Source organism: Periplaneta americana, chromosome 10 (genome assembly GCF_040183065.1).
Source record: "Periplaneta americana isolate PAMFEO1 chromosome 10, P.americana_PAMFEO1_priV1, whole genome shotgun sequence".
Lineage (NCBI taxonomy): Eukaryota > Metazoa > Arthropoda > Insecta > Blattodea > Blattidae > Periplaneta > Periplaneta americana.
Window position 1 is genome coordinate 146,661,606 of NC_091126.1, and position 26,037 is coordinate 146,687,642.

General features: G+C 36.3%; 1 protein-coding gene across 6 annotated transcripts in view; it reads right to left on the bottom strand.

The window, feature by feature from the left end:
• The window catches only part of GABA-B-R2 (gamma-aminobutyric acid type B receptor subunit 2), a 591,629-nt gene that overhangs the window by 552,745 nt on the left and 12,847 nt on the right, over positions 1 to 26,037 (bottom strand). For all 6 annotated transcript variants that reach the window (XR_011334566.1, XM_069838231.1, XM_069838230.1 and 3 more), the window contains exon 2: positions 25,031 to 25,380. Coding sequence is in view for 5 of the 6 variants with exons in the window: in XM_069838231.1 (XP_069694332.1) it covers positions 25,031 to 25,276 (246 nt within the window). In the remaining variant the exon portion in view is untranslated. The remainder of the gene's footprint in view (positions 1 to 25,030; positions 25,381 to 26,037) is intronic.

Consider the following 26,037-nt stretch of genomic DNA (forward strand, 5'->3'; position numbering starts at 1 on the left):
TTTGATATTCTGAGTTCTTTTTTCGGACTATTTTTCTTTTGAATTTGTTATAATATCGAAGTAGGCTACATTACATGGTATTCCAGGTGTTCTGATTACATTAGTGAACAAAAAAGACGGAGAATTCAACATTTCACTAATAATTTGAAAGTGTTAATTTGAGGGCTGCAAGTTTTTTTTTTTTTCGTGTTTAATGCATTTGTGTTAAATACAGTCTCAATCCAACAAATATTGTCTATTGGCCATACCGCACCTTTACCAGAATCCAGCGAACCTTTAATATTAATTATTTGGAAATTAATATTCATACTGAGTTAATACTCCAAATTGAAAATAATTGTATTTTTCAAAATTTCCATTAATACCCCCAAGATTACAAATCAATCTCCAACAATCTCCGCCGACACCAGTATTAAAAAACACAAATGATAAAGTTAATCTCCATAAATACCTGCCCCTGGAAATAAGCTTCAATAATATAGCCTCTTTCTTCTATAGAAAACGCAACCATATTTCTGAAACACACTATACTATGGACTGTTTACTTCACTGCTAGCAGACTTCGAATGTAACAGCGGCAGTAAGTTTCTGTGGCTGACGGGAGCAGGAACATTAGTAAAAAGGGGTGGGAGTCAAGTACATTCAGAAAAGCAGGTACAATAAAAATGCAAATAAAAATAAAGTGATGTCCCTGTACAACAGGAATGTAAAAATTTCGAACGTTGTGTGCAATTTTCACTACCTGCGTTGGCATCATCCTTCCACCCTCTAACACCATATGATGTTTCTTAACTGCATTTGTTTGAAAGTGATGGGTATTGATTCATTTTCAAAATGATATTTCGCTTATCCAATATCGTCTCACGTTTCGAAATGAATATGCAGATTTTACATAAATGTATAATAATTAAACCTTGTTTCTTGCATATTGCATAGAAGACTGATGTGCGATAATGCCTAATGGAAAGTGGTGACATATACAGGGTGATTCAGGAAGAATAGTAAGTATTTGAGGGGTGGTAGTACAGACTATTCTGAGTGATAAGTTCATATAAACTTGTGTTCAGTTTTCAATGCGTCTAGGGATACAGCAGTTTGAAAATTACGCATGACAAGCCTTAAAATTGCTATGAAGGAACGAAAAATGATTACATACTATTATGTTCAAAGGAATAGTACGTATCTCTCATCTGAGATTGTCTGCGGGCAGCATTGCTCATAACGAGTGTAGAACAGGCCTGGGCGCTATTTGCTCAATTGAGTCAAATAGATTTTCACTAAACTCACTCCACCTTCCCCGGCTAAGACGAGTAGACAAATAGTTAAGCGCTCCTCAGTGACGGATTGTATCATAGCTTTTACGAACTTTCGCTCTCGATAGTCGCCTGAAATCCATCACTGATGCACAGTGCCCACTGTACGTTCGTTTATAAGACAGTGCTGACCTTCTGTGCCCGAGATTGCGGGTTCGATTAAGGCCCAGTTCGATGACATTTAAGTGTGCTTAAATGCGACAGGCTCATGTCAGTAGATTTACTGGCATGTAAAAGAACTCCTGTGGGACAAAATTCCGGCACACCGGCGATGCCGGGTGGATTTGCTTGCTTTTTCCACTCTGGTATTAATCCCATCCGAGCTTTGCCAGTCTTGCAAATCAAGCTTTCAGGTATAATTCCCTGTAAAGTTGATTTGAATAATTTCGAGGGAAAAATTGTTCCGGGGCCGGGCATCGAACCCGGGACCTTTGGTTAAAGTACCAACGCTCTCCCAACTGAGCTACCCGAGAAATCTACCAGACACCGATCCAATTTTTCCCTCTATATCCACAGACCTCAAAGTGGGCTGACAACCGTCAAGCAACCAACATTGAGTGCACACTAACTCTGTGTGACTTAAATTGTGATTTTCTGTTAACGAACAGTGACGTGTATTATGCAAATCAAGTACGTTTAACCAAAGGTCCCGGATTCGATGCCCGGCCCCGGAACAATTTTTCCCTCGAAATTATTCAAATCAGCTTTACAGGGAGTTATAGCTGAAAGCTTGATTTGCATAATACACGTCACTGTTCGTTAACAGAAAACCACAATTTAAGTCACATAGAGTTAGTGTGCACTCAATGTTGGTTGCTTGACGGTTGTCAGCCCACTTTGAGGTCTGTGGATATAGAGGGAAAAATTGGATCAGTGTCTGGTAGAGTTCCCGGGTAGCTCAGTTGGGAGAGCGTTGGTACGTTTAACCAAAGGTCCCGGGTTCGATGCCCGGCCCCGAAACAATTTTTCCCTCGAAATTATTTTGCCAGTCTTATTCGGTACACACAAGATGCCTTTCTTGGAAATAACGAAACCACGTTTTATGCAGGCTCCTATGATTTTCACGTAAGTGTACTTGGCATCGGAAAGGGTTGTTATGTACACTTCCCAAAAAGGCTCGATTTTCTTGGGCATTGCTACTGTGATACACCGTGCACTCTGATTATGAAATCACTCACTACTGGTCTGTCACCTCTCGCCGCAATTCAGCTGTAGGTGTGATTCCTGACGCACATGACGTCATTCAAATTCGTTATCATAGATCGGAAACAATCCTGTAGTATAGTAGCAGATACATAGAAGTAGGAAAATCATTGTTTCAATACGGTAGACTCACAATAGTATGTTGGCAGTGGTAGTATGCAGTATACTAGGCACATTGTAGAGTTATAGCGGTGTACCATGTAATATTTCAAATGGGATGCAGTTTGACATTGACGAGTCTCTGAGCAACGTCCAAACTAGAGCTTGCAACGTTGTCATTTGTATTCCCATTGTGAATGCGTGTTTGGGAGACGAGTCCCCAAAGTATAAATGTCACTTTCGGTGAGTCGAAATATTCGTATTTCATATGATTTACCCCATAATGTATGTAGACATCAAAATTCCCAACACGTGTGTCAAAACCACATATATTTCAGCTTGAGCAGTTTTCATCCCACAGGCTCTTCTTAATTAACAGATAACTGATTATACAGGTATCATCATACGCTTCGTGTTCACATAAACATGTTGACTCAGAAATCGTAGTAAAATATCTTCCTTTAAAATAAGCACTTATGTAGTTCAGTCTGCTCAGTAAAGGCTGGTTCACAATAAACCGGGAACGTGAACCAGAATGAAAACGAGAAGCAGGGGACGTGAATATGAAAAATTTTTATTCACAATAAACCGAGAACGTAGGCGACTATGCATATCGATATGCATGTCAATAACGATATGTAAAGTCGATATTACGCATTCTGATGTTATTTGTGTATAATTGATCAATGGCGTTCTTTCATGAGTACAAGGCAGCCAACATAAACACAGGTTAACCAACTTCAAAATTTCAACTGAAACATTTCATTAGGTACGGTACTATAAATATGCCCATGCATCTTTATTATCACAACCTATTTTAAGTCTACCATGACGTAAAATAATTAGAGAAGAAACATTTGTAATAGAACAAAAATGAACACAATAGTAGTTATTGAATTGAAGCATGAATATGTAGTGTGTAATACAACCAATACAGTAATAAAATATGATTCACTTACGATCGGTGTTCAAAGATGCAGCTATTTCTCATCTTTCTACGAGGCGCGCCGCTTATCGTAAACGTGAGGATTTTCCCCAACACTCAATATTAGAATCTCATCAAATAAAACTTGCTCCATGATGCAAAGCACAGAACAAAACAATGCATAGGTTATGTCACGGTCTTCTTGCTACAAAATATACGACGACAAAATAGCTTTGAGATGGCAATAGAATGAATCTAGTGGGCTGTGATCGGAAACGTGAACGCCAAAGTTGAAACTTGGCCAACTCTCCGTTCCCGATCCCGGGCTCCGGGAAGCTTTTCGTTAATTGTGAATGCTCACATTTTAATGTACACATTTTAACAATTTTACCGTTATTGTGAACCAGCCTTAAGTCAGTCACCCAGCTGCCTTGGCAAGCTAACAAACGTAATGGAGTGAAGAGTGCAAGAGAAAAACAATCAAAGTCACAACTCTCTTAAGGATGAGATCATCTTCTAATTGAGTATGTTACTGCAACATTTATTGCTGTTCCTAATGATAAAGTAGGAAAACATGACTGTATCTGTGGTGATAATTTTCCTTTACCAGTTTTGATAAGAAAAGCACTCAAGTTAGAAGTAATACACTGAATTACATGACGACATAACCCTTTTCTGAACTGTGACTTTGATTATTTTTCCCGTGTACTCTTCAAGTATTTACATTATTTTGTTTTTTTTAGCGTGAAATGCTTATGCCTTTAACATTAGAGAAATCCAGCCACACTTCCTGTTAATACTATGACGTCATCCAATTGCGCTATATCACGCAAGCGATAAGAGTCACGCTGTACTCCTGAGGCTGAAAATATGTACAGTAAATATAAAGATAAACGAAATGTTCAAATTAAGGTTACTCCAAGATGAAATTATGTCATTTATGACCAAAAATTACGATTTTTTCCATTTTTATCATAAAAAAATGGCATAAGGTCTATTATTGCCCTTCATCAATTTTCGTGCCCTAGAGCCGTCCAATAACATGTTAAGATCAGAAGAAACTGGTTATGCACATATAAGGTGGAAAGTAAACTTTTACAATCCTTCACACACAACAGATCATGTCATTTGGGAATGTTTTGTCAAAATATTATTTGTTTCATACGACCAATAGTTTCTGTAATATTTCGAGAAAACGAATGTTGCAACGTTGTAGACAGTAGCAGTGTTTACTTCGCGAGATCATTGCATCCCAGCATAATGAATGCCACTCCAATCATCTACCTCACAGGGGACAGTAGTGGCAAAAAAAACCGGACCGACCCTTGTAGCTGATTTCAGAGCCTTGTTCACAGTGACAGCACGATAGACTGGTAACTAAGTCAAACCTCTGTCTGTTCGGCTAGCGATGTGCCTGTATTATTTTATGAATGTGTGAATTTTTCAACCGTAACTTTAAGTAAGCTAAAACAAAGTCATTGTAATGATGCTATCCGCATTTCGAAAATAGAAACAATGTGTAGTCAGGCCCGATACAGTATTTTAAAAGTTATACTAAATATGAAAAAATGAGTAAAAGCTTGATTTTTATTAGTAATATTGCGGCGTTTGCGCCACGTAGACAACATATCAGATCCTGTAGGGTATAAACAACAAAAATGACTTTGATGAAAATGTTGCAAAGAAGATAGTTTTGACTTCTATAAATAATGTAACTTTCCAAACCCACAAAAATGCTCTTGGTTTAGTAACGGCAATTTAACACGTATTTATAATATTATAATGTCTTAAAAATTCTGCAGATATGAAAATATGAACGTTTAACGCAATAGATAGGAGAAACATGGCGGCAAGATTGAAATTTCTACTTACGCAATGAATCAAATTCGAATTCCTCGACACACAAATTCGAAATTTTACTTTGAATAAAACTGAATAACTCAAAATCACAAATTAAAATCAATGTGGTGGTGGTGATGGTGATGGTGATGGTGATGGTGGTGGTGGTGGTGGTGGTGGTGGTGATGGTAATGATCGTAGTAGTAGTAGTAGTAGTAGTAGTACTAGTAGTAGTAATATCAGTGGTAGTACTAGTAGTATTATCAGCAATAGTAGCAATGACAGTAGCGATAAGAGCAATATTATTATTATTATTATTATTATTATTATTATTATTATTACTATTATAATTATTATTATTATTATTATTATTATTATTATTAGTAGTAGTAGTAGTAGTAGTAGTAGTAGTAGTAGTAGTAGTAGTAGTAGAAGTAGCAGCCATAGTACTAGTAGCATCAGTAGAATTATCAGCAGTAGCAATAGCAGCAGGCAGTAGTACAGAAGTTTCAGTTTAATAGTGAATTCGCCATGGACAGACAGCTACATCATATGTTAATAATGATGTCTCTATTGTCAATGCATTTGTCCGCAAAAATTGATTGTAGCTTGGTTACTACTAAATATTAAAACGTGTGTGTGTGTGCGTGTGTGTATGTATATATATATATATATATTACTACTACTAATAAAATACACACAACGGTAGATCTGTCATGTATTCTTCAATGTGCGGCCCTCTATTAAACTGAACGCATTGTACTAGTAGTAGTAGTAGTAGTAGTAGTAGTAGTAGTAGTAGTAGTAGTAGTAAATAGTAGCAGTAGCAGTAGCAGTAGTAGTAGTAGTAGTAGTAGAACCAGAATTTGTAGCAGCAGCAGTAGTAATAGTAGAAATTAGTATCAGCAGTATTAATAGTAGTAATTAGTATCAGCAGTAGTAATAGTAGTAATTAGTATCAGCAGTAGTAATCGTAGTAATTAGTATCAGCAATAATAATAGTATTAATTAGTATCAACAGCAGTAATAGTAGAAATTAGTATCAGCAGTAGTAATAATAGTAATTAGTATCAGCAGTAGTAATTAGTATCAGCAGTAGTAATAGTAGTAATTAGTATCAGCAGTAATAATAGTAGTAATTAGTATCAGCAGTAGTAATAGTAGTAATTAGTATCAGCAGTAGTAATAGTAGTACTTAGTATCAGCAGTAGCCTAGTAATAGTAGTAATTAGTAACAGCAGTAGTAATAGTAGTAATTAGTATCAGCAGTAGTAATAGTAGTAATTAGTATCAGCAGTAGCCTAGTAATAGTAGTAATTAGTAACAGCAGTAGTAATAGTAGTACTTAGTATCAGCAGTAGCCTAGTAATAGTAGTAATTAGTAACAGCAGTAGTAATAGTAGTAATTAGTATCAGCAGTAGTAATAGTATTAATTAGTATCAACAGCAGTAATAGTAGAAATTAGTATTAGCAGTAGTACTAGTAGTAATTAGTATCAGCAGTAGTAATAGTAGTAATTAGTATCAGCAGTAGTAATAGTAGTAATTAGTATCAGCAGTAGTACTAGTAGTAATTAGTATCAGCAGTAATAATAGTAGTAATTAGTATCAACAGCAGTAATAGTAGTAATTAGTATCAGCAGTAGTACTAGTAGTAATTAGTATCAGCAGTAGTAATAGTAGTAATTAGTATCAGCAGTAGTAATAGTAGTAATTAGTATCAGCAGTAGTAACAGTAGTAATTATTATCAGCAGTAGTAATAGTAGTAATTAGTATCAGCAGTAGTAGTAACAGTAATTAGTATCAGCAGTAGTAATAGTAGTAATTATTATCAGCAGTAATAATAGTAGTAATTAGTATCAGCAGTAATAATAGTATTAATTAGTATCAACAGCAGTAATAGTAGAAATTAGTATCAGCAGTAGTAATAATAGTAATTAGTATCAGCAGTAGTAATTAGTATCAGCAGTAGTAATAGTAGTAATTAGTATCAGCAGTAATAATAGTAGTAATTAGTATCAGCAGTAGTAATAGTAGTAATTAGTATCAGCAGTAGTAATAGTAGTACTTAGTATCAGCAGTGGCCTAGTAATAGTAGTAATTAGTAACAACAGTAGTAATAGTAGTAATTAGTATCAGCAGTAGTAATAGTATTAATTAATATCAACAGCAGTAATAGTAGAAATTAGTATCAGCAGTAGTACTAGTAGTAATTAATATCAGCAGTAGTACTAGTAGTAATTAGTATCAGCAGTAGTAATAGTAGTAATTAGTATCAGCAGTAGTAATAGTAGTAATTAGTATCAGAAGTAGTAACAGTAGTAATTATCAGCAGTAGTAATAGTAGTAATTAGTATCAGCAGTAGTAGTAATAGTAATTAGTATCAGCAGTAGTAATAGCAGTAATTAGCATCAGCAGTAGTAATAGTAGTAATTAGTATCAGAGGCAGTAATAGTAGTAATTGGTATCAGCAGTACTAAAGTAGTAATTAGTAACAGCAGTAGTAATAGTAGTAATTAGTATCAGTAGTAATAGTAATAATTAGTAGCAGCAGTAGTAATAGTAGTAAAGGCTGGTCCACAATAAACCAGGAACGAAAACGAGAACGAGAACGGAAATATTGTTAAAATATATGAGGGTGTCAGAAGGAAAGGGGTATAATATTGTACTTAACTTGTTTTTATAAAATGCTCTTGAAAGTACTTAAGCTTTCGTGAATTTCGTGTAATTTTTAATTTCAGTTTTAGTGTTTGATGTGGTTAAAAGATATGTTCCTTTGCCACTAAAATTTTTAATGCTTTAACTTGCTCTCGATACACTTAACTCACGTTTTTAGAAATGTCACTTGTACGCCTTTGCTTCCGACCCCATCATATGTATTTAAAGTCCACACCTGTGGAGTAACGGTCAGCGCGTCTGGCTGCGAAACCAGCTGGCCCGGGTTCGAATCCCGGTCTGGGCAAGTTACCAGGTTGAGGTTTTTCCGGGTTTTCCCTCAACCCAATACGAGCAAATGCTGGGTAACTTTGGGTGCTGGACCCCGGACTTATTTCACCGGCATTATCATCTTCATATCATTCAGACGCTAAATAACCTAGATGTTGATACAGCGTCGTAAAATAACCCAATAAAATAAAATAAAAATATATTTAAATGTGAGCATTCACAATTAACTTTCACGTTCCCATTCCCGAGCTCCGGCAAGCTTCTTGTTAATTGTGAATGCTCACATGTCAATATTTCCGTTCTCGTTCTCGTAGTTTCCGTTCCCGGTTATAGCGTTAATAGCCAAATAGTGTTTTCTGCAGGCCTCTATCAGGAACAAGATTCTATTACGTGCCGTAAATCTACGACACAGAACTCCAAACTTTACTTCCTTCCCAGAGGAAGCCACGCTAATGATTTTATCGCCCACGACAGCGATGTGAACCGCAAACCTCAGATATCACCGTCAGCATTACAGGAAGAGCTTCGGAAATCTACTTGTGTTGCCAACGTAATTCATATTGTATATTGTTTTCTGCAATTTATTCTCGATGGGAAGTAAATTTCTGCTAAAAGTGCATCATAATGAACTGAATGATTCACTCGAGAAAAGGTTCATCGATCACATCGCGGCCACAGGGATGTCTATCATAACGTTGGTGGAGAAAGGAGTTACATTTGCAACCAACCAAAGAGTCGGAACAAAAAGCAGCATCCAATTTCCTCTCCTTCTCTCCGCTTGTCTTCGAATCCTTTTCTATCACATGAAATATCACTTTTCTCCGGCAGAGGATATCATTAGAAATTATTGATATTAATAAACCGTTCCTTCTTCTGTGAAAGTAATAACACAGTGTATCTGGATGAAAGGTATACAAAATAGAAATAAATGTACGGTAAATCGGAAAGAATTCATTATACTCATTTTCGATTTGCGCTATCATAAAGGAAATCTCTCAGATTTTATGCATACCTCGCCCTAGTGCATGTCAAAGCTGATTCACAATAAACCAGGAACGGAAACGACAACGAGAACGGAAATGTTAAAATAAATGTATTTATGCTCGACCATGCCGAAATGTACTAATTATACACCTGGTAGCAGTCCTTTAATGCACGCCATTAAAGTACACCTACTCATTAAAGTACAGGTCTTCAGCCAATGATAACTCAGTTTACATGTGTTCAACCAATGACAAGTCAGCTTTGTACCGTTATAAAACCGCAAGTATCGATTATTCTCGGATATGCAATCGAAAGAGAATTAGCGAAAAGTCACGGAGGCTGGAAATCCGATACTGTCGCAGAAGGTTATGTTCTGTTACTATAATAATTAGCGTTAATTGTAAATAATATTTAAATAAATTCAATTTGTGATCTCGTTTTTCAATGTCGAATTCAATAATCAAGGTTATAATATTATAATATTATCAAGTTTAACGGGATTACATCAAGGTCAATGACATTGTCCCTCGGAAAAAATCAATACTTTCGCGTCTGCGTAAATCTCACAATTCACGACCTAGAACAAGGTCACTTCCGATCTTGTCAGATACAAATAAAATGTATACATCTGAATACCGGTAATTTCAAGTTAGAAATATGGTCGAGCATAAAAAGTCGTATGAAACTCGCCTATAATGGTAATTAAGAAGCTCGTTGCATAATGTACTATTAAATGTGAGCATTCACAATTAACTATTGTGAATCCTCACATTTAAATACACTTATTTTAACATTATTTCCGTTCTCGTTCTTGTTGTCGTTTCCGTTTCCGGTTTATTGTGAACCAGCATTCTGCTGGAGACATTGACACAGCTACATGAACCGCACTGCCACCGACATAACTGAGGCGGTAGAGCGTTTACCTGCCGATCCGAGCAGCGATCGGGCGTGGGTTCGAGTCTCGCTTAGGCTGATTCTTTGTATGGGTTTGTCCGAGGTTTTCCCCAACTGTGAAGCGAAAACAAAGTGACTGCGTGATGAAAACTCGGTCTTATCTCGCCTAATATCATCTCGCAAACACCAAGTCCATCGATGCTAAAGAACCTAGTAGTTGATACAGCATTGTTAAATGACTGCAGCACAGGATCGCTTTCTTAATTTATTTTATTTTAATTTGTTATTTAACGACACTGTATCAACGCTACGAGGTTATTTAGCGTCGATGGAAATGATGATAGCGAGATGAGGCCGAGGATTCGCTAGACTACTTGACATTTGACTTATAGTTGGGGAAAACCTCAGAAAAAAACCAACCAGGCATCAGCTCAAGTGGGAATCGAACCCGCGCCCGAGCGCAACTCCGGATCGGTAGGCAAGCGCCTTAGCCGCCTAAGCTACACCGGTGGCTCGGCTTTCTCAATATCGTGCATTTTTTCTACATGACTATAGGCGCAACAAGCTACAATTCTTGAACTTGTAACTTTTCGAGACTGAGGACGAGATTAGCATTTCATTATTATTATTATTATCATTATCATTATTATCATTATTATTATTATTATTTATATTATTATTATTATTATATTGGTTATGATATCTATATTAATCTATTTTCTTATTTTTTTATTTTTCATTTACATTTATATCTGTCTTTTTTATTTACGTATGTATTTGTCTGTTTCATTCACTTGTATCTGTTTTATTTATTTCTTCATGTTATCTCAATGTTTTATGTTGTACGCAAATATTTATACTCTCTATTGTAACTGGGGCTTTGTCTTGTTATATATACAGGGTGTTTCGAAATTGAATTAAATTGAATTCACGGGAGGGGGCACTATGGCCCAGCACTGCGATCTGTTAAGGTCTATTGCGCTAACCCTCAAGTTAGGCGCACTCCCAAACCCACACCGGCTGACTACACTAAGGTTCGCTGTGTACCTAAGTGTCGAGCAGGCAACCCCTCTCGTCCCTAGACCAACCCCCTCCGTGCGTCGTCAGCCAGCGATCGGAGAATGCTATGGAATGAAATGGAGAAATGGTGACGGAATGATATAAATGTCTAATATGGGTAAAAACGGCAGAACCCCGAGAAAAACCCCAAATGCGACCTTGTCTGCCACAAGTGTCACTATGAAATTTTCAATGAAAAAAACCCAGATCTGACCGGGACTCCAACCCGGGCCGGCTGCGTGACAGGTCAGAGATCTGACCACTCAACTACCGCAGGGGTCTCGTGTTTCTAAATTAGACCAACAAACTTTGGGATCGGATAGATAACTTTCTTTCAAACAGTTTTCGTTAAGGAACCCATGGGCTGCGACACTTCCTTTCAAAGCAAGAGGAGCTTATGTCGTTACATGGTTCGATCGTACAGAAAGGGATTGAAGTAATTAGTTACGTGAAAAGTGATTCAACAAATCATTAATGTTACAGGCACAATTTATTGAACCGAACATAAAAAACACAAACAAAACAAATCGAATGAAAAAGAAAAACACTCACTTCAGTGTTAAATTAGCAGTATGGACCCATTGCTTTACTGTCTCATCATTACAAGTGCTGGAACACGTCCATTGACTTCCGAACAAGCATTGCATCGGCGTGCGATACTTTATTGTACTCTTTCAAAGACTCGAGGCATTTCCTGATTTCAGCTACTGCGCAGAGAGTACGTGTTGCAAGATCTTCATAATCAACAGGGATTTCATAAACCACAGGTGATCAAATTTGTTTAGTCCATGATACCGAGCTCAGGAAATAAACAAACTGAGTCGAAGAATGATATTCCGCTGATGGAGTAAACAAATTGAGTCGTAGCATTTAACCCCTCTTACACTGAAACGAAGCGTCATAGTCCATGTGTTCCTTAACGAAAAATGTTTGAAAGAAGGTTATCTATCCGACTGGAAATTTTGTCGGTCTAATTTAGAAACATCCTGTATAGCATTACTGTCATCATTATTTTTTATTATTATTATTATTATTATTATTATTATTATTATTATTATTACTATTATTTATTTATTTATTACATCAGAAGTCTACAAACAAATGCAGTTGAAATGTATGAACCGAAAACTCGCTCAGTCCATGTGGTCATTTCTACATTTATACATCGATGATGTTTTGTAAAAAGGATGCTATCAACAAAATGAGAAGACCTAAAAATGTTGAAAAATTAATTGTATAAAATATGTTACCTAATTTCTTAACCTCAATGTTTACAGTAATTTTATATGTCCAAATTTTTTTACATAAAGAAAATGAGTCGACGAAGGAATGATTTACAAACATTTATTAACGTAAAACTACAAAATTGTTGGTAATGCCCTTTTTACAAAACACCATCGACATATATGATTATTTTTGAGACCTCTACCATTATATTTTAAGCTTGTTTCCTTCCAAAACAACGCCAATCCTTCTCTAGAAGCTTATGTTATTTTGCATGTTACTTGAAAATTCGCTCAGTCCGTAGACGAGTGGCTAAAAACCTAATAAAGTCCTTTCATAAAAATGGACTGAACGCGTTTTTGAATCACACTCTTCAATTCTTTTAATTTCTGCCCGCTTTGTAAGAATGCACATTGTATCGTCTGCACAGTTAGGCCTACATGGAATTCTGATTGCACCAAAGACTTCTTAAATGCTGGAAAAAAAAACTATATTGCAGAACGTAAGAAACATCAAATCTGACGCATGCTGGACAGTTAAATGCACGAAAGACCTCACAACTGCTGGAGTAGACTACATTCCAGATCGTGTGAAATACTGAAACGGTCTGCAAGATTTCATGCACACCTGGTGGTACCATAGACACAGGAACTGTTCAAAAGAGTACGTTATACTAGAACAGTGGTGATCAACTCAGCTGCTCTTACGATGCGCTGTGTGCATTCACGTGCAAATACGAACAAAAAAGATCAAAGTTATTGGAACGATCTATCTCGCATACTGCTTGTTTGCAGCAATGAGCTCTTGTACAAAGAGCACGAGCTGGTTATCACTGTTGTAGAACATACGAAATACTCAAACTCCACTCAGGCTGTACAGTTACAGGCACTCTTGATGAAACCGTAAACCTCGCAACTTCTGGAATAGACTATATTGCAGAACGTGAATACTCAAACTTGACACAGGGTACACAGTTGCATGCACTCCTGTTGAAACTAAAACCTACAACCTACTAGAATATACTACATTGCAGAACGTGTGAAAAACTCAAACTTGAAACTGAGCTGCACAGACTAATATAGGCCTGGTGAAACAGAAACTGCACATCTGCTGGAATAGGTTGCATTGCAGAACGTATGAAATAGTCAAACTTAACATATGGTGTACAGAAGCATGCATTTATGGTGGCACTGAAGACAGCAACTGCAATATTGATCAATATACCTATGTTTAGTATACATTCGTAGCAGCTGGTTGCCTTACTTGAAAACTCTTGTAAGAACAAGTTACATTGCACGTCGTCACTTGCGATATGAGCAATGGAGACTTTCTTCTTCACTGTTTACGACAGTATGGTTGTCCTAAGTTTGTAGTTTTGAATATACAATTCCACGAGACGAACACGTTAATTGCTGTGGAACATGGGATTTCGCTAGCCTCTTTACTATATATATCTGCCTACACATGTTACTTCTGAAAATTTACAGAAGCCATTTCTGCAGCTTTGTGTCGTTTTACTGTACTTTTCACGACAATATTACACTTAATTCACGACCCTTTTTCAATAATCTATCTTCGCGATTTTCGCAATAATTTTACATGCCGTTTCAGCAGTTTTGTGACATTTCAAGTCTTCTTGACAATACAATTCTTTACCTTAGAAGCTCTTTGAATACCTTCATAAAATTTTAGCCTTCCTAACATGTTTTTACTTCACACACTGTTTCAGGAGACGTAAGATTTGTCTCCTTGATAACATAATTCTTCCTTTTACTGACAATTTTTGTATCTTCGTATAATTTCCCATTAGTTGACAACGTAATTCTTCACATTAGAGACCGTTTCTGTAGTTATCTTTATTGAAGTTTGGCAATATCAATCTTAATTTTATATGCCGTTTCTGCAAGTTTTATAATTATAATCGTCTTGAAATTATAACTTTTCACCGTAGAGACAGACTGGCAGTGTTTATTGGTAGAGGTGGAAACACCTTATAATTGCTTGGAAATGTGTAGTAAAAGTAAACTTCTAACCGTTTTAGTGTTTGTTCAACGTAGGTAACGCACTGTCATTGGCCGATCAATCGATACTCTTTTCCTCACTGTTATTGTTCCCACACTGTTACCGTCCACTCTTTAGACTGGTTACATCACCTTTTACATTATCAAAACACGCTTCTTTTAATAAACAATTATTTCCAAATTCTTCACATGTTTTCCAGTGTTCTGAACTCATGCTTTGAAATTGCCTCCTCAAAGCCATTTCACATCCTTCACATTATGGACACATTCCCTGACACAACCCGACTCTCCAATTTGTCCCAGATATTTTCTGTAAAGTTCAGGCCGGAATAATAGCATAGCAAACAGAGTGCTATATGCCCACTTTTTTCAAAGAGTTTACCAGTATCAGAAGCTTGCACTGCTTCGCCATTTGGTGCAGAGTGAGATATAGGCCTATTATTCCACCTGCAGAGATTCTATTGCATTGTACATTTAACCACTATTGCTTTTCCTGTTCATGGATGTAATTTGAACTTGGAATTTTATTCATCCTTATGTTATATGATATGGTGCACTTCCAATCTTTATGCTATATATTTATTACAGAGATAATTGCCTATTATTGAATAAGATTTCCATACGATAGAAGCAAAATCATTCCAATCTCCTACGGTTATAAGAGGGAAACTATATTTTTAACACAGTTTTTAGTGATGCTTAAACGAATTCTAACACCATCACTTTGGTTGTAAATGAAGAAATAAAATACGGTATTCGCCGAAGTGTATTAGAGTACAGTTTCCAAACCCTAAATTTCCTAACAGATCTTAAATGCGCAATTCTCGCTTGACGGATATTGGATCTTTCAGTTAACGCAAGTGGGTGTAACTTGAGTCTCTTCCTCCTCAAATCTAGTTCCTCCAAATTATTCTCAACGTTATTACCCAGCCTTGAATGTTAATTTCGCCTTCCAGCTTCTGGCAAAAATCTTCCATAGTCGGAAAACTACTTTCGATAACATAAAAGCATGTAGTATTTTTTTTCGACAACAGATTTATATTTCGAGCTTATGTATCTATTATCAGGTTCTTTCCAGAAGTTTTGTTTTTCAATCTTTTCTTAGTGTTCTGCACTTTGACATTACTAACGCCTAGTGAACTGAATACTTCATTTATTTTTCAGTTCTCGTATAAATTACATCTTACATATAAGAGTATAATAGTTTAATCCGTTTTCTTTCTTTCTGAATTTTATGGCACAGATATTCCACCAAGGAATCACCTCTTCAGTATACATACAGGTGCCATTTATATTTTGAAATTGTGTGCAGAGTTAAAATGTTGAAAAAAATTGATCGAAGCTTTGATATGATCCATGAAATGAAAAACATAAAAAATTAATTTGTGCTACAAAAGGTTAAATCTTAAGTTTTTCGCAATTAAAAAGATTTCATACCTATTAAACAACTATTACATGACCAAAATTGGTTTCTAAGTATAAAATACTCTTCCTACGTGTACTCGAAACGCAAACATATCTGATCTCCAAATTTTATTTGTGTGTACTAGATATACGTATTTTCTATGACGAATTCAATGAATGTTGGGAACAGTTAACACTCTATTTGGCATTCCTAAAATCCAACCGTTACCTGTTCGTTCCAAATTTTAGCCATACTCGCAATATTCTGCAACAGTTAAAGATAAAATTGCAATTGGAAATCACCTAGCTGATGGATATCAGGGCTCAAATGATTCCAGGAATAAAGCTGTCTTTTCGAAACTCAGAGAAAAACCTTGTCTCTTTGTAAAATATAATCGCTTCTGTTCCAGTGCTAAATTCATAATTCTCTCCTTTTCCTTCCTCGGTTCTATTTCCTCCACCCTCTATTCCCTTTCAACTATAACTGTGCATACAATAAAATATCTCTACCAACGTCGTATTTGACTATTTTCATGTACATTGGTTTACTTAAAGTCTTACTGCGACCACAGTCTAGTACACACAGTCACGAAGCTTGAGTTTATGAGAGTACTAGGAACAGTAGACTGTGCAGGTACTATTTCGCATTGTCTGTAATGAGGCGATAGTAGCGATCCTAGTAGTTAGCAACTATCTATGGATGCATATTTACTACGTATTGAGCTTCGTGACTGTATATACTAGACTGTGCTGCGACTATAATAAAATTAATGTTTATGTAAATGTTAAGCCTTGGTTTTTCTGAACCGACACAAGCGAGATGCTAGGCCCGCTTCGCACAAATCCGGACTACACAAAAGATAGCGAATGGTTTCTACAACTGCGAGGTGCAAGGTCTGCGTACCTCGCAGTTATAGAAACCACTCACTATCTCTCATATTCCGAATTTGTGCGAGGCGGGCCTCACAACTCGCATACGTCGGTTCAGAAAAACCAAGGTTTAAGGTTACCTTAAAGCAACCCGCAACAGTGCAGGAATGTATGGAGGATAGATCGGCGGCACTCGGCCCTACTACACAGTTCAGTGAACATGCGAAAACAAAACAAAGCTGTGCGCTTGGAGATCAGTGCTATAATAGAAGAATTCAATGAATGTTGGGAACAGTTAACACTCTATTTGGTTCTTTTTTTTTCATTTGTTAATTCCAACCTTTAATCAAATCTAAAGAATCTTAGTGTGTTTTACTTATTGTAAACATCAAGGGTAGACAAATTCCGGGTAGTATGTAGTCATGACGACTAAAAGTTATTCCGTGATGAATTAATTGTTTATTGAGTTGAAAATTGTTTAAAACTACGATTTCTTTTGTCACTACGACTAATACATAATGTTAACAAAAGCGGCTGTAGGAACAAATTCGAATGTCCTTCTTAGATTAATATTGTTAGCATACATTTGTTGCGCATCTCAACATATTGCCACTATATAGCTTCAGTGGAAATCACAGAGCGTCTCTGAGAGAGTATGTTTGCATTGTATAGATATTTAATATTGCTTAATATATTTCAGTTAATGTATCATCATAACTCAATGGTTTTCTCATTGCATATGTGGGGAAAATGTGATGGCTTCAGAAAATAAAGGTAATGGCTCCGAAAAATGTTAATTTTGTCTAATAGTGGTGAAAAATGTTAGTTTATTGCATATAAACTGGCTTTAAATACGAGGCGTGTTCTTAAAGTAAGTTCCAAAAGGGTGTAGAAAGTAAACGGGAAAATATTTACAAACTATTTTTGTAGCATTGTATTCCCCACACTTCAATTACTTCTCGCCATAATCTCCACCATTATTGAGGCATTTATCGAGTCGTGGCACAAGTCTTTCTATCCCCTCATTGTAGAATTCACCCGCCTGCGAACCACTCCGCAACATTTGTGGAAAATTCAAGGAAAGCGAAGAAATTGTGAACCTCCTGTCCTCATGAATTTTTTCATCGACAGCACGCACCAAATCGTCATTGATCAAAGATGGCCGACCGGTATGCTGCTCGTCATGCACAGAGATGCGGCCCTCGTTGAACTTCCTAACCCATCTCCTGACCATTCCATCACTAATGGCATCATCACCATACACCTCACAAAGTTGATGATGAATGTCAGCTGGTTTGATGTTTCTCGCTTCAAAAAACGGATAACAGACCGCATCTCACAGTCGGCGGGGTGCTCGATCACTTTAAACATTTCAACTGATCACAACTAAACACACACGGACTGAAGCTCTGAAACTGCATGCACAGTTTGCCTGAGGACTGAAGAAGAAAACACGTATGCGTAAGATAACGACTGCAGCAATGCGACAGCTATAATTGAAAATGGAACTTACTTTAAGAACACCCCTTGTACATACTTCCTTATTACTGTTATTAAATCTAAGTGGCATTTTGTACATGACTACTATCCCTGCTGTACACCGACTTACAGACACAGGTATAGGAATATATGTAAACACACAGTACCGGAGCCTGCGAAGAGAGACCGCAGCGTGAAGCTAGTATAATCGAGGTACACCTAACTTGTATTCAAAGTAAACAAACGCAGGAATATAGTCATCAGCCAGTCTTGTAAGCACCAGATGACGAGACTTGGAGGCAGTATACTACAAACATCTCCCAAAAGAGTAAGAGTGTAGAAACTATATTTCAAAATCACGATATGACATTAACAATTTAATGTTAATTAATTTTCTTTTATGTAACAGTTTAAGGGAATTATAACTGTACTAGTGACTAAGCCTAAACACTAGCAACACTTTCAACCACAGCACCTATTTTCACTAGTATTTAATTGTATCATGTTTAATCTTCTACCTGGAAGTCGTAAATCTGCAAAGTACTGAAGAAAATATTGCTTCTTATCATGGCAAATTGTTCATTAACATAGTTCCCATCTCAAATTATCATGTTACTTCTACGTTGAATTCATATTAGACTGCAAGTTATAAAGCTTCAGTTAACAAAAACATACTTTTTCCTAAAGTGAAAGATCGAATGAAATGAAAAGTATACGCTCCAAGCTTTGTTAGTACGCGTTTCATATCAGAACATGGCAAATTTGGAGATTATTTTGAACGATTTGCAATTAAGACTGCAGAAGAGTTCTAGTGCTTGTGTGGGGATATCCGGTGTGTTGAACATTTATTGTTTGGGTGTACTGTACTTCATATGCAAAGACAATACCTCACGGCGCATGTTGTAAATTACATCATCAACCATGAACAACCTGTAAGTTATGTATTCTTTTCCAAAAGAACTCCTGCTACAAATCATTAAGTCCATTCACCTCATTTAATCAAGACACTTAATTACTGTATATAACTCTTAAATTGTTGTGATTATATAACCCTAATATTCATACTTAATGTAAAATAAAGATTTATACATTTGGAATAAATACAGTGCGTCTTAACCAAGATTGGCACGAAAATTGACCGACCGTATACCGAGCAGGAAGCACGCGTCTGCCGCTAAGACACTTTTTCTTCCGTATTTTAGCGCCTACCTCTTAATCTGAAGAGTATTTTGTGCAATAGGTCATATTATTTATTAGACAGTGTTCTTCGGCGACAATTGAAAAGCGTGATCCCAAAACGCGTTCAGTCCATTTTTATAAAAGGACTGCTCTAGTTTTTTATCCACCGGTTTACGGACTGAGCCCGTTTCAAGTGCCATGCACAATAGCACAAACTTTCAGACAATGATTGACGTTGTTTTTGTAGAAAAGAAGCTTAAAATATGACAGATGTCTAAAAAAAATCATATGAATTATATGTATAAAGCACGAAAATTGTCAAATGAACTGAGCGAGTTTTCGGATTATTCTCTTCAAATTCTTCCAAATTTCTATTTCTTAATTAGGGATTTAGCAACTATTTCAGCATCCTCTAGCGATAAAAGTTCCTCTAATGATAAAAAGCAAACTAACTACTTTTGAAACAGTTTGGCGATTTTCCATCCAAAGCAGCATAAGATTCAATACAGAATAGTTTTATAGAGAAGGAATCGTCCCGCAAGTAATTTAAACAGGTCGGATTAACAGGCAAAAGACATTTAGGGGTTGCAGGTAGTAGTAGGAAGGACATAAGCAACCCCTAAATATGTACCATTGGCCTGCTAAACCGACCGGTTTAAAACTCTTCGCGGGACGATTCCTTCTGCATAAAATATAACCTATAGGGTAAAGTTGCCTAATTCCGTAACATATTTAATAAAGTCTGTATTTATGCCAAAATTCTAATAAATATTTTCAAATGACACCTAAATGACGTTATTTGGACCTTTAGCTACAGTGTTTACAACATACAGTGTCAACAGTTTCACAAGTTTAGTATATAGGCCTACAGTCTTACTAATAAACCGTGTATAGTTTTTATACGAGACTTATGCAGAGTTGATACAGAAAACGTTACTAATAAACCGTGAATAAGCTATGGACGTATAAACATGTTGTAAATATACAATGGGAATTGCTTTGCAGTAGTTATATACACGAAACCCCTTGTTTAAGCGTTGTGTATAGGGAAAAAATGGCCGCCCCTCTAACAGCTGTTCGTATCGACTGTCATTTTATGATGATGGTTACCTTGTAACCACAGAAGAACAAACCAAAGATCATAGAATTATTAGAATAATATTGCTGTAGCTTGTACTCTTTGTAGTGTGGTAATCGATTAGAGCCAGTTGTACTATCGATATTTAACACGCTACACTAGAGCGCTCCACCGGATGCAGTAGAGAACCTCAGATATTCTATTACCTTTCGTAACGAAGTAATGACGAAACTATGACGTAGCTGTGCAACAGTTATACTGTTATACACGACGTATGTAGTGATTATTAGTGAGGAATTTAACCACGACTTATAAACGAGCTACTCATTGTATAAGACAGTTAAACGTCTGTATATAGAGTTTTTATTAGTAAGACCGCTAATATATTATTCTTCATTGTTATACAGTGCCTCCGAAATCCGTGACAGGGATCCAAATTCCGTGATAGTGGGTTTCTAATTCCGTGAGTGATATCATAATTCCGTGATACAAAAATAATCCTCATTAACTGCTCAGAAAACAAACGTGTATTTGAAAAACACATTAAAGCCATGGCATATTGTTTTAATATGGATTAAGAAAAATTAGAGCATAGAAAAAGGACCGAAGTGACAAATTTCATAGAAAATGCTTGCGTAACTACAGGAATACATATTACATATTAATATATTATAAATAAAATAAACTGAAAGTTAAATTCAATACAAAATTAAATTTGAATAAATTGAATTATAACACAATTATTTCTCATTATTTATATTCCTAACAACAGCAGTAATGAAGTTAAACATATGCCCCATTATTTGATTATAATTATAATTTAGGTTTTCTATAACTTATTTCTATTATTATTTACACGAACTATTTTCTGTCATAGACATTATTTTTCACAATTTAGCGTTGGCATCACTGGTCGAGTGAGCCAGGAAGGAGAAATATGAAAATAAATCCGAAAATGGGAAAGCTCCTGTAGCATTGTTATTGTCTCACAATGTTTAAATAATCATACATATTGATTCAGCTGACTTTAATCTACAGTAATATATCATTTTTAAATTTCTATATTAATTCTTACCTCAAATATAAAATGTTTCTTCAGGAGCGGTCACAAGAGAAATAAAAACTTACTGGTCAACCACCTTTCACTGAACAAAAGCTTCTGCAGTCGACTGTTTCTATTCAAAAGGCGGGTAGTCAATAGAATTGAAAAGAAGATATCTCCTAGCATCTGTTAGGTATTTCAAAAACTTAAAAGTCAGAGACCACAACTCCATGGCAGTCAATTGAAATTTTATCACGGGATTAGTGGTTTCACGAAATTAGGCAAATTTACCCTACTCTAGGAATGATGTGTCCTAAGCTTCATTTTTTCTTTCTTTGGCTCGCATCCAGTTAGTTTCTGTCGTTATGGACACACTGCAGGCTTATTCTTTCTTCGTGTATTCAGGGTGATATTACAGGATTAATAATGGCACCAAAACGTAAAAGTAATGATTATGGCAGTTCGAATCCTAAGATGAAATATGAAGTGTTTCTACAGGGATATCTTTTTTCTTTTTACTAACATTTTTAATATTAACCTGGCTATTCCTTTGGATCAACGCTGTTTGCTACCCCATTGCACGACTGGAGTTCGATGATACTGGCATAATGTACAAACAAATCACTTTACTAGGTATAGGAGGGAAGAAAAGTAGTTCATCCATTTACGTAAACTAGGAAATATCGCGATTTTGAGTTTGATAATTTTCATTAGGTTTTGTTTAATCAAAATACAGTACAGTATTAACAATGAGTGTTTTTACTCAAGAACTGAGTTGTCCATGCGAACGTATTCATTATGCAGTGTATATTATACTGTCTACAACACATTAGCGTACAATATAGAGAATGAAGTTAAATTGAAAAATAATCATAATATGGATATTTAAAAACATTTTTTTAAATGGTGGCCGTTCATTTCGATATAGGCTTCAGTTCAAATGTGTGTAATTCCAATTACCAGTTTCGTCCTTCGTACTAGTAACTCATGTTGAAATAATTCTGTACCTACTCTATAAAAGAGTACCTTACGCACTGTAAATTCAATCTTCACTTCCGCCCGATCCGAAAAGATAAAATTACTCAGACATACTATCTACTGTTCGTCCAAGTAGTTATGTCGTAGGGTCGTAGAAAGGGAGCCAATCACGTGATAGTTAATTACTTAACGAGGCCCTTTTATTTAAGTTATTTTAAACAGTTGTATAATATTACGTAGACGTCCAATTCCTAACAGAAATTAATGTTATCAGAAAAGAGCTGAGACAGCCCAGCCACTAGCTGGCGAATAAAAGCTGGTGAGGGAAACCGGGATACGACGTAGGCAAATGGACGACAGTACCTGTGCGAAAATGATTCAATATTGAAAGTCCTTTCGTCACTGGAAAACGCGAACATATTTTTGGAACGTACTGTTTACTATGACCGTAAGGCTACTATGACTGTATATGCGGTCTTGGATCTTTCATTCATTCATTCATTCATTCATTCATTCATTCATTCATTCATCCATTCATCCATTCATTCATTTTATTCCATAGATCTTACATGAGCAATGAAGCTTTAAGATGTGGAACAAGTCAAAATTTTACAATATTACAATTACAATTTTTACAAATTTTTACAGTTTTACAATTTAGTAATTTTCTACAATTTTTACAATTTTGTGCAATTTTTTACAATATTTTGGCGAGATGTAGTGAGATGAGGTGAGGTCCAAGGATTCGCCAAAATATTATCTGTGTGGAGGACGGTTGAGCTTCATTAGTAGAAGGGGTGGGAGTGAATTACATTCAGAAACTCAGGTACAATAAAAATAGAAGTAAAAATAAAATGATGTCCCTGTATTTTTAAAATATTTTTTTCGTGGGTAAAGGCGTCTTAATGAAGAAAAGTCTAAATTTTTCCATTTCCATAAAAAGTAAGAAAAACTGTTTACATGTCAATAGCCTATAAACTTTAATTTCTTAGCATCAAAATAAACCATGATTTTGATCATTGGGTGGAAGCGTTTCGGAGCCACAACAGTTTAAAGTTGCTAATTTTATGAAAATACGATAAATTTAAATATTATTAATTTAAACATTATTAAGTTCTGATGCCTCAAACGTTGCACAAAGCATTATACAGGGACATCATTTTATTTTTACTTCAATTTTTATTGTACCTGAGTTTTTGAATGTACTTCGCTCCCACCCCTTCTACTAGTGAAGTTCCACACAGAACCAAGGCCGCATATAGTAAACAACACTGAGTGAGTGAGTATAGTACGTTCCAGAAATATGTTCGCGTTTTCCAGTGACGAAAGAGCTATCAATATTGAATTATATTTTCGCACAGGTACTGTCCGTTTGCCTACATCGCATCCCGATTTCCCCCACCTGCTTCAGCTCGCCCCTCTGTAAGAGCTGGGCTGTCTTAGCTCTTTTCTGAAAACATTAATTTCTGTTAGGAATCGGACGTTTACGTAATATTAATACAACTGTTTAAAATAACTTAAATGAAAGAGCTTCGTTAAGTATTTAACTGTCACGTAATTTCCCCCCTTTCTACGATCCTGCGGCATAACCACTTGGACGGACAGTAGATAGCATGTCTGAGTAATTTTATCTATGCGGGTCGGGCAGAAGTGAAGATTGAATTTACACTACGTAAGTTACTCTTTTATAGAGTAGGTGCAGAATTATTTCAACATGAGTTACTAGTACGAAGGACGAAACTGGCAATTGGAATTAGATGCAATAGTCTATAGTGCGATAATATGCACAAAAGAACTGAAGCATGTATCGAAATGAACGGCCACCATTTTCAAAAATGTGTTTAAATATCCATATTATGATTATTTTTCAATTTAACTTCATTCTCTATATTGTACGCTAATGTGCTGTAGACAGTATAATATACACTGCATAATGAATAAATTCTCATGGATAACTCAGTTCGTGAGTAAAAACAGTTATTCTTAATACAGTACTGTATTTTGATTAACAAAAACCTAATGAAAATTATCGAACTCAAAATCGCGATGTTTCCTAGTTTACGTAAATGGATGAACTACTTTTCTTCCCTCCTATACCTAGTAAAGTGATTTGTTTGTTTTACGCCAGTATCATCGAACTACAGTCATTGAAAGGGGTAGGAAACTGTGTTTCCGGTTCTCTAAAGGTATAGCCAGGTTAATATTAAAAATGTTAGTAAAAATAAAATGATGTCCCTGTATCACAGTTGTCTACGGACAGAAAAAGTTTCATAGTATTTAAAAATTGCAAGGTCAATTTTCTCTATATTTCGGTCGATTTCAGATGGAATAGCCTATATGTATGTTAACGAAAAAAAATGCTTATATATATGGTTCGCTATTATCCGCGGTTTAATGAAGCCGCGGTAGGTTTCGGAAAGTATCCCCTGGGGATAGAGAGAGATTATTGTAGTAGGCCTATGCAAAAGAATGCTGAAAGAAAGACACGTACCTCGGTGTCGTTCCAGTACATGTGCAGCATGTAGTTGCGGAGCACCGACGGGTTCTCGTTGATGTGGTCCACGGCCAGCATCACGGAGGGCATAACGCCACGTCCCACGCGCGACTCGGGGATGTGACGTCCGTACGGGAAGAAGCCCGCGATGTACACGTCGCGACGCTTGTTGCCGGCCAGGTTGGGCTTCTGGCACGACGCGAAGCACAGCAGCGCGAGCAGGCACGCGCCGAGCAGCGCCATCTTGCTGTGCCACTAACTCTTGAGCTCGTAGTAGTCCGTCCACACCATGGCCAAGTCCGCCGTCGTCACGACGACGCGGCGGCGTTCGGGCCTTCTCCCGCTCACTGCGAAAAGGCAGCAAATATGGAATGGAAGCGTCGGCACAATGATCACGGCGGAACAGAGTGGTGTGGTGGAGGAAACACGACGCACACAACCTTCCAACTCCTCTCGTTTGAGCTACAAGGGAAACTACTTATACTGGGAAACTTTGTTACAAATTTTAAGGGAGATTAACTACCCTACACCGAAAATGTTACATTTGCTTACTTGATGACCAATTCTCTTAAGGAACTAGTGAAGCTATCGTACTGAAATGTTTAAAGAACAAGGATAGAAGACTTCTAAGCAAATGGACGCAGATTTGACGAGAAATAAAAGTTACAGAAAAAGATTTCATTTTTTGAAATAATGTTGATATTATTTCTATGGCTGGGAGGAAAAAGGTCTTAAGTCAATTTTTTGTGAAAATGAGAATTTTATATATTCTGAAAGCGGAAACAATTCTCTACAATCTAGTAAAACGGTTAAAGTCAAATAAAACTCCTGACTGGATTTATAGAGCGTTACCAAATGTCTAAGTACTTTTTGAACCGAATAAAGGATTTAAGAACATTTATTTCAATACTTTATTCCTTTTTATATTATAAAAATCTCATTTTCACAAAAAATTGACTTAAGACCTTTTTTCCTCCAGGCCACAGATTTAGTCCTTTTTTATC